The sequence below is a fragment of the Photinus pyralis genome, unplaced genomic scaffold, assembly GCF_008802855.1.
Source record: "Photinus pyralis isolate 1611_PpyrPB1 unplaced genomic scaffold, Ppyr1.3 Ppyr1.4_LG10, whole genome shotgun sequence".
Taxonomy (NCBI): domain Eukaryota; kingdom Metazoa; phylum Arthropoda; class Insecta; order Coleoptera; family Lampyridae; genus Photinus; species Photinus pyralis.
This window is the reverse complement of record NW_022170250.1, coordinates 4832144-4842774: the sequence shown is the minus strand read 5'-3', so window position 1 is coordinate 4842774 and position 10631 is coordinate 4832144. Positions and strand designations below refer to the sequence as shown.

At 35.7% G+C, this 10631-nt stretch overlaps 1 protein-coding gene across 1 annotated transcript; it reads right to left on the bottom strand.

The window, feature by feature from the left end:
* LOC116162258 (gastrula zinc finger protein XlCGF46.1-like) lies at positions 1-1765 on the bottom strand. Its single transcript, XM_031475837.1, has one exon. It carries the CDS (start codon positions 1365-1367, stop codon positions 141-143), a length of 1227 nt encoding a protein of 408 aa, XP_031331697.1. The 5' UTR covers positions 1368-1765; the 3' UTR covers positions 1-140.
* Between the last annotated feature and the right edge of the window lie 8866 nt (positions 1766-10631).

The following is a 10631-nucleotide window of genomic DNA, read 5'->3' as shown; positions in this document are numbered from 1 at the left end:
TTCCAGCTAACATCTTATTTTTCTAAAATTACATATAGAATACAAAACAAATGAAACAAAACAAAATTAGAAGATATACAATTTTTTAACTAAAAGACAAAAATAAGGTACTTTCTTGATACACTATGCCTTAAAAGACGTCATTTCACACTGTCTCTATGATTTGTGGATAATAATGAATGGCGTTGTAAAGCGGCCTTAGTTTTTGCCAAATAACCACAAATTTCACATTTGAAGTCTTTGGAAGCTTTGTGTACCAACACATGTCGATTAAAATTGCACTTAAAATTTGTTGCATAATCACAATGGTCACATTTAAAATGTTTCGCATCATTATGTATTAAGGCATGTTGTTGCAAATAGCGCTTACGACTTGCGGAATAATTACAATAGTCACATTTAAAACCTTTGGTTTCATCGTGCGATAAAACATGATTTTTCAGGTCGCCTTTAAACTTTGTAACATAATCACACTTAGAACATTTGAAATCTTCTCTGACATGTGATAAGAGATGACGTTTAAGATACTTTTTAGTATGTGTCGCATAATCACAAATGTCACATTTAAAATCTTTCGAACCATTGTGTATTAAGACATGTTGTTGCAAATAGTCCTTACGACTTGTGGCATAATCACAAACGTCACATATAAATTGTTTAGGGATGTTGTGTTTCAAGAGATGTCGAATCAAATAGCGCTTATAGTTTGTGCTATAATTACAATTGTTGCATTTAAAATCTATGGAAGCCTTGTGTACCAAGAGATGTCGATTAAAATTACACTTAATGTTTGTTGCATAATCACAATTGTCACATTTAAAATTTTTAGTTTCATTGTGTAACAAAACGTGATTTCTCAACACACCTCTAAACTTTGTAACAAAATCGCACTTAAAACATTTGAAATCCTCTATAACATGTGACAAAAGATGACGGTTAAGATATTTTTTAGTGTGTGTTGCATAATCGCAATTGTCACATTTAAAATCTTTAGTTTCATTGTGTGATAAAACATGATTTCTCAAAGCATCTCTAAATTTTGTAACAAAATCGCACTTAGAACATTTGAAATCTTCTAAGACATGTGTTGCGTAATCACAAATTTCAAATTTAAAATCTTTCGAAGTATTGTGTGGCTCTTTAATATTTGAAGCATAATCACACTTTTCACCTTTAAAATCTTTGTGATTTAACGAATGATCGTTGTACACATAGCCACGATTTTCTGCACAAGTCACAATCTCACTGTCTTCTTTTTTAACAATTGTCAAAACATCGTTTGTTACAACAAATTTTTCTTCAAGAGCAAAATTTATTTCTTCTTCTTGTTTTGGTTCGGTTTTAACAAGCGCATTGTCCTTATCCATGACTGCAACTATTCCTACACATGGGAAAATAAACCATTAATGGTTTACTATGGAATTCTATACAAAGCTCTTAGATGTCACCCACGAATTTTCGTTTATGGTGTCTCTCCAGCCAGCTACCATTTCCAACGACAAGATTAGGAATTTCAATACACTAGACAAGGGTGTTGAAGGGGCCCCCGGCTTTCGGCTTCTCTGTGGAGGTGAGCTAAGATATACAAGTTTTCTCTTAACATACACCACCAAAAATTAAAACAGAGCAACATAACACAACTTAAAAATCCAAAACTGCTAGCTCCTCACTTAAACGCTCAAAACTCTTATTAAAACACACCATGAAATTATAAAAATGGCATAGACATCATATTATCATCAATCTGAAGTTGTCTACATACAAAACAGAGTTGTCACTTTTCTATAAATGTATACAAACGAGCTGTCGTCAACAAGTTGGCCATTTCTTAAATATGATCTCTGCCTTGGATCAGACCAATTAATAAAGAATACCAGGAAGGAGCATTACTCAGGTTGTATACAAGAGAGAGTGGGACGGAAGTCGGCCATTTGCAAAAGCCACTATGACTCATTTTTGTTGGTTTTTGCAGTGACATAAAATAATGGTTAGTAGGTAGGTCAACTTCAAGAGGTAACATTTAGGTAAAAAACAAGTTTTCGGAATTATGGGTCAGGTAAGCAGGAACCTAGATTCTAAGAAAGGGTGAAATACACAAGATGTGACTCATCTTTGGTACAATAAAGTCCTTTTGTTAAAAGCAAGATGGAAAATTACATCGCCTTGTAAGCAAATTTAACTAAAAACAAGATATGTGGAAATTATTGAATCGCCACTCATTTATCGCATATAGATTCTAAACTGAAGAGCTTTGATTAGCGTAATCCCGCTCCTACAGGATGGGTAGCCCGCCCCATGGAACTGTTTACACGAGAATACTTTTTCATTAGCACTGAAAACACACGTAACTCACTGCCAAAGAATGCCCAATCTGTAAAGTGTATTTGACATGAATTCTGGCGACAGACTGTACCTCGGATACGCATTCTAATAATCAATAATTGAGTAGGTACTTAATAAATGTAAAATCATTTTACTGCTAATTTCATTTTGTCTTCAAGGTTTAATAAGACACGTTCATTTATTTTATTTTGATGTAGGATATACCTGGATTAATATTATTGGTCTAATTTATATTAAAATTTGTTGACAAATTTCCTTGAATACAGGTACTAACATGTTATATCATATCTCTATCAAATGAGCCTATTGAAAACATGCACTGCCATGTAGAAAAATTCAATTGTTTTTCGATACTCATTTGTTTTCTGAAACAAAAACAACTGAATGCTGCCTTATTATGGGAAATAAAATGTTAAACAACTTTCATATAGCAAAATTTTGTATACATTCGGTATTTACCCAGATACATACTATATTCCATATACAATATGGGCACCCTGTATATACAATTCTACAAATAAATGCTATGTATATTACATTAATGTATTATTATTAAAATGTATATTACATTGTGTCTTAAAAGACCTTATTTCAAGCTGTGTTTACGATTTGTGGCATAATGAATGACGTTTTAAAGCCGCGTTAGTTTTTGCCAAATAACCACATATGTCACATTTGAACTCTTTATGTACGGAGAGATGTCGATTAAAATTACACTTAATATTTGTTGCATAATCGCAACTGTCACATTTAAAATCTTTCGAATCATTGTGTATTAAGACATGCTGATGCAAATAGCGCTTATGACTTGTGGAATAATTACAAATGTCACATTTAAAATCTTTAGCTTCATCGTGTGATAAAATATGATTTTTCAACGAGCTTTTAAACTTCGTAACATAATCGCACTTAGAACATTTGAAATCTTTTATAACATGCGATAAGAGATGACGTTTAAGATACTTTTTAATAGGTGTTGCATAATCACAAATGTCACATTTAAAATCTTTCGAACCACTGTGTATTAAAACATGCTGTTGCATATAGTCCTTACGACTTGTCGAATAGTCACACATGCCACATATAAAATGGTGAGGAAGGTTGGGTTTTAGGAGATTTTGAATTAAATCGCGCTTATCGTTTGTACGATAATTACAATTGCTGTCCTTGGAAGCTTTATGTACCAAGAGATGTCGACTAAGATTACACTTAATATTTGTTGCATAATCACAACTGTCACATTTAAAATCCTTAGTTTCTTTGTGTGATAAAACATGACGTGTTAAGAGGTGTTTCTTTAACGACCGCTTAGTGTTAGTAGCATAAAAACAAACGTCACATTTGAAATCTTTCGAACTGTTGTGTATTAACGCATGTTGTTTCAAATCGCCCTTACGCCTTGAAGAATAATCGCAAATGTCACATTCCCAAACTTTCCAAGTGGTGTGCGACAATAGATGCGATTTAAAATTCCCTTTAATATTCGATGCATAATCACACTTTCCACACTTAAAATCTTTTACCACTTTGTGATTTAAGAGATGATTTTTAAAATTCCATTTATAGTTTGTTATGTAATCACAATTGGCACATTTAAAATCTTTAGTATCCCTGTGTGTTAATCGGTGTATTTTAAAATTGATTTTACTGTCAGCAGTATAACGACAAAGAGCACATTTAAACTTTGCAGTTTCAGATTTGATATCCAACGAATGTCCATTACATTGCAGCACTTTTGTAGCATTGTGTACATAGCTAGGATTTTCTGCACAGGTCACAATTTCATTGTGTTCTTCTTTTACAGTTGTCAAAAAATCATTGCTGACAAACACTTTTTCTTCAAGAGCAACACTTATTTCTTCTTCTTGTTTTGGTTCGGTTTTAACAAGCACCATGTCCTTATCCATGACTATAACTATGTTTAATTAAACCATGTAACTAATGTAATGTCTTATGTTACAAAATTATGGGTACCTATTGAAATAGATGTGAAAATATACCATTAATGGTTTACTATGGAATTCTATACAGAGCCATTAGAGGTCACCCTCAAATTTTGAGTTTATCTTGTCTCTCCAGCCAGCTATCAACATGGGCGGTGAAGGCACACAGAACAACATCACAAAACATAAAAATCCAAAAGTTGTCGTCTCCTCACTCAAACACTAGAAAAATACTTAAGTTCTTATTAATAAAAAAAAAACACCAAAAATGCATAAACATATGATGATGATGAGAAATGTCATAGACTTCTTCAATCATTATCTAAATATCTACATACTATTTTTTAAAACAGTGTTGTCACTTTTCTATAAATTCATACACTAGCCACAGAGTAAGCTGTGCACTAGCGTTGTTGTTTACAAACTCTGACAAATCGATCGTTCCTAAAATGTGATTACACCGATCAGATTAAAACGCTTATGTAGTGTACTTAACCCCCAGGTTGTACGCTAACTTCACACTATAAGAACTCGGGAATAAAGTCAACCCGGCAACGTTTAAAAATGGCCACCCGATTGACTATTCTCTCCAAAACTAAACAAGGTCCCGCTTAAATTTGAAATGTGGCACGTGATCAAATATTAAGGCAGACAACTCTTTGACCTGAAGCACAGTAGGGAAGGAACGTAAAATAAAACACTCAAATTGTGAAAAGTTTGTTTAAATTATCGCAATTATTAAAATTGTGAAAGCTCGGCAATTTAAGTTGAAATAAATTACATTGCAAAAATAAACTTTGAAAATGGTAGTTCACCGAATTAAAATAGAAATAGGCTGGGAAAAAAGAACTTACCAATAAAAAAACCAGGCGTCAAATTAATATAAAATTGTGTTGTAAAATTTAATATGTGGAAATTATCTAATTGTCACTCATTTATCGCACATGGATTCTAAACTGAAGATTAGTGTAGTCCCGCTCCTACAAGATAGGTAATCCGCCCCTGGTTTCGTGGTATCGAAGCCTACAATTGAAAGTGGAAGATATGTCGTAGCTAAATTTTGACTACACTTTTTACCACCCCCGTTACTGCTTCATTCACGGAGAAAATTGTTAATTACAAACATGTCAGTGCATACATCAAACCAATCCGTAATTTCCACATATCAAAATAAACTGATTAAAACTTATATGAATGTTACTTCAGGGACAAGACCAAGTAATCAACATCAATAAACATAAATTAAGCAAGCATTACACCAAGAACGTAAACAATTACAAACAATAGCATAACGGTATCACATATGTGATTCTGCATTACGGTTAAACCAAGTAAATTTCAAAAACAAAGATTGAAAGACACAAAAAATATAAAATGTTGCATACAAAATACAAATACGATATAAAGAAATGCAAAAATTATTACCTGCATTAAATAACACAAAATAACAACAAACATTTATGGAGCGACGCGTTCACGACCGCCATTCAATACAAGATGCCCAACGTAACCCCCGCTCGTGCTCTCTAGATGGCGCAGGCAGCTTTTTCCCACCTAGAAATTGCATGGTTGCCAACCAAATGTATGTATCGTCGTAAGTTGTATATGCAGGGTGGAACCTCTCAGTATGATGAATTGCAAAACTTTACCTATAGTCCGCCGCACCTTGACTTTACAGTATAAGCTCTTGTGGTGAACAATGATGCCAAAGAAATCTTTATTTCTTGCTCTGAGCCAAATTTCATTAGAATATGATTCTTGTTAATAATTGAAGTCGATGCTTTTGACGTTTTTTATGTACATGCAATTTATCATTTTACGATGTCTCAATATCTTACATGAATATTAATGTGTCTTTGCACTATAACAATTAGAAATGTATATTTGGCAAACGCACAGAGGTTAACCTAGTATTTTTCACCAGTAACGTAAATAGTACAGTGCTTTCCACTTGCATTTATGATGCATCGTGTGTTTTGTTTTTAGTGCACTTTCACTTAAAAACATCTGATACAAAAAATGCCCCAACGCTACCTCAGTTACTCTCTGTAGCCGTTCGTATGCCACTCGGTCCGAGCGACTGCTACCTTAATCGACATATAGAAATGAACTGCGGGTGCCAATGCTAAGCGCGGATACTGCAGGTGAGCGAGAGGCGAACCTAAGAGTATACGACAAACAGAAGCGCGATAGAGAGATCGCTTGCCTCTTAGTTTTCCTCTCTTGCTCAATTCCAGTATCAGCGCTTAGCATTGGCACGCGCAGTTGATTCGAAAGTGGAGCGAAACGTTCGTAATTTCGACATGAAAGTTATATGTCTCTGCTAATGTTCTTTTTCCCAGGGTTGCCAACTGTAAGTATACGGCAAGTCAAAATACCCGTGCGGTTTGATGAATCCCTAAGAACATTGCAGTAGATGCGTTCGAATTTCGGTTTCTGCAAAAGGTCACGTGATCACTGGTGCAAATTAATAACGCTATAATAATAGACCGCAACATGAGCGGACTGTGACGTGACCGGTAATGTGAATCGGCCTTAACTGTAGTACCATAAACGAACGTAATGAAGCGGATGGAGCGTCAACATAACCTCTAAATTTTGTACAGCTTAACCTCAGACGTGCGCAATAATAATGGAGAACCAAAAAATGCCTTTGACTGTATTCCTGCACGAGGGTGCAAGTACATTGTTATTTTTCGATAGCGATTCAAATGATGAGGATGACACAAATGCTAATTTTTAGGTTAAAATAAACATGGCCACGTGATCACGTCTGTTGCGATTCGTCTGCAATCTCTCATGAGATGCGACTCTCTTTTGATAATAAAAAAAACGATACGGCGTCAATACTGTTTCTGGTGCACCAATAAACGAACGCTTTAGGTTTAGAGCAAAAAGAGTGATCAGAACTCATAAATGAACGCACCTACAGCATGGTAATTTTTTTCTTGCTAGTTTTTTTTCCTGGTTTCGGTATTGTTTTGTTTCGCAGAACCAAGCTCATTTTTTCCTACCTCCGATTGTGTTTCACGTCCCAACACATAAAAAACCAACCATAGTATAACAAAACGTAGGAGCCAAGTGCAATTCTGCGTGTTGAAGCAAATTTTCCTATGGCGGCCATATTCTTGGTGCAAAAACTGGGTTTACTTTTGTTTAGTCAGCTGTTTCCATTTTCGGCCGTTTGCGCCCAGTGGCGTACCTCCATCGTACTTTACGATGTGCATCTACGATTACTGCTTTAACCTGACGCCATCAACTGTAGGGGGTTTTGTTACTGATGTAAGAACAAATTAAATTTGCTGCAGTTTACGATTGTCTTTTATCCCCTTTCTATCTTTGCTTCTCTAAGATTTGTACAATCCGCCAAACCGCGATTTGAAAATGGAGGGAACTATATAACTTTTGAAAAGTGTTTTCACTTTATATAAAATTATAAAAAGCGCTGTTGCCAACAAACTTTTCTTACAATGCCGGTGCCTGTAATTTCTCCCCGGAGTTGGCAAGTGTAAGTAACTCTAAAATCATTACACTAGTAATATACAGAGTGTTTTGCGTGTGCTTAAGATACCTAATGCCAGCATCGGGTTCGATCGGGGACAATCGGAAGTGTTGCTTTGCTCGATGATTCGCCTAGCGAGCTCGGTGTCGACGTCTCGTTATATGAGGCGCGTCTTTCCTGGTGAGTAGCGATACGGGGTCTAGTGCAGTAAAAATAAATTATGATCTGGCCAAAATTGCAACAAATATGATTCTTTTTGCATTATATTATGAGACATAGTATACAGCAAATCAATCAAAATTCAAGATTTCATTAAAAAAAACCTATAACTTGGATATTTCAATGAAATTTGGCAACAATGTTTAAAATACAAAGATAAATGTATAACAAAATAACCACTGATTTCATTTTTTTCAAAATGGCCGCTGTTTAAATATTTAGCAAATTCATTTTGAAACGACCACCATTTTGGAAAAACTGAGCACTCATAATTCACTGCCTCTTTTGACTTTTGTGGACCAATTGTAAATTTTCTCCTATTGTGGTAAAACTATGAAATGCATTAAAGCGCAATTTCATATTTCAAAACTGAAATATTTAAAAAACCGCCATTTTGTATTTTAAACAGTGTAACCAAATTTAATTGAAATAACATTACAAATTTTTCTATGAAAAATAAAAAATTCAGCCGCCATCTTGAATTTTGACTGATTTCCTGCGCCGGATTAATGAGGATGTCAAAATGCACACATTTCGCAATAAAATGCAAAAAGAATCATGAATTGACTGTAATAGTCATTCCATGCGGAAGGGCGCTTACCCCCATAGGGCGCACGATAGATCCAAAGGTTCTAACCATATAATAAAGATCAATTTAGATGTTATTATTTCATTTTTCGAAAATATTTTATTTGCTTTGAAAAAATAATTGTATAGTAGGATTTTCCTTAGTTTGAGAGCACGTCATTAGTGTATTATGACGTTATCACTAAGTATGTTTACATAGCATCATGCAATTAATGGAAAAAAATACGTATGTAGGCAACCATACAGACAGTGCTGCATTATGGGTAGGATACCCATTACATCAACGACCTCTATTGACAAATTACTGGAAAAATGTTTTGGTAGTTATTTGTAACAGGTTATCTATGTCGCAATCTTTTACTAACAAAGTTGACATTATTATTTGGACGTAAAGGAAAAATTAAAAAAAATCATTTTAATCGCTTAACTTACTTAATTAACAGCAGAAGTCAAGAAGTAACCGCAATCTTGACTTACCCCATACTACCGAGCAGAGCTACCGTTACTTTCATGTCAAAACGACGGACACGTTTCGCGGCACTTTCCAATCTGGGTAAAAGGCTGTGTTAAAACTGGTGACTCTTTTTATACACAAATGGGAAAGGGAAATTAATAAAAACTCGTAATGTTGTGCGTAAGAAAAGACGAGACAATATAAAATGTATTACGCACACAACCAGACGATGTCAGGGAAACCTTCTTCTGGACAAAAACCCTGGCATGGCTCACACAAATACAGGAACTAAATAAACAAAAACAACAAAAGCAAAAGAAAATCGACAACAGATTTCAAATTGTGTAACAATAAAAATCGGGTCACGAAATTTAAGTCATATTTTTTCCAAAAAACATTGCGTGTGCATCGTACCATCAGGTTGTTGAATGTCGCAAGGGCGATGAACTTTCGCCCAATTTGTAAAAAATCGAACCACCGCCTTTGTTTCGAAGAGGAAAAGAGCACAACTAGAGAAAAACCTTGACATTGAATATGAACCAAATTATTTTAATTAAACCTTACTATATATATATATAGTTGTTTAAATCACGGCATATCGAAAAAACCTTCGGTTCAGAATTTTTGCGCGATATATGAGTTGCGATTCGCTCATTTTCAGATGCCATGTTCAGTTTTCATAAAGGATTTTGTTGCACCAAAAATGAGTAACATCCTAATAGTGTGCACGTTGGCGCCGATGACCGACCAGTCAGTATACACAAAGACAATTTATTACCTCACTATGTTCATGGAAGACTTACATTAATTAACTACTACATACAAGCACAGATTAACTAATAATTCCGTACGAAATATATTCGCGTTGTGGATAAATATCGTTGCCCTTATGTTCGGGGTTCGTCCCGTGCAGGAGTTCGGTCATAAAGCTGATGTAGGTTATCGCTAATCGCAACGTTTCGATTCTCGATAGCCGCTTTTCGTACGCAAATGTGGGCACCTGTAAATATCGAGATATCAGTTCCGCCCCACCGTCATCCCTATACCTACCTTGCGACGGAGCTTATCGAACGCCTCGTTCAGATTGAACATTCGCCTCCTCTCGCGTATGTTCGCCGCGCGACGTTGCGCTATCGTCGCGACCCTTCGCCGCGGTTTCTTCTGCGACTGCGTCGGATTGTTGGGCGAGCCGTTCCTGGATATGCGGTTGCCCACGAGACCGCCGCATTGCTGTTGCCAAACTAAAATCGGTCTATTACACTTAGTCGATAGCGCAAGGGGAGTACGTGCTTACCCAGCTCGCTATTGAACGCGGTGATAATATCCGGATAGGCGCCGAAACCCGGATTTTGACCCGGGAGACAGTGATGCGGATCCCACAGACTGCCATATGTCGATATGTCACCATGGTAATTGGGTACATCGCCTCCCTTATACTCCTGTAACATAATAAATTGTCGCTATTCAGACTCAAAATCAATTAAGAATGAAGTAAATGGCAACATTGTTAAACTACCTTGCATATCGAAGCGTAGAATACAGCCGCGGTCTCGCAAACTCGCAAACTCGAGTGATGAAGATA

Bases quoted from the DNA above. Each gene is read 5' to 3' on its own strand.
- LOC116162258 (XM_031475837.1), bottom strand. From the start codon at position 1,367: ATGGATAAGGACAATGCGCTTGTTAAAACCGAACCAAAACAAGAAGAA.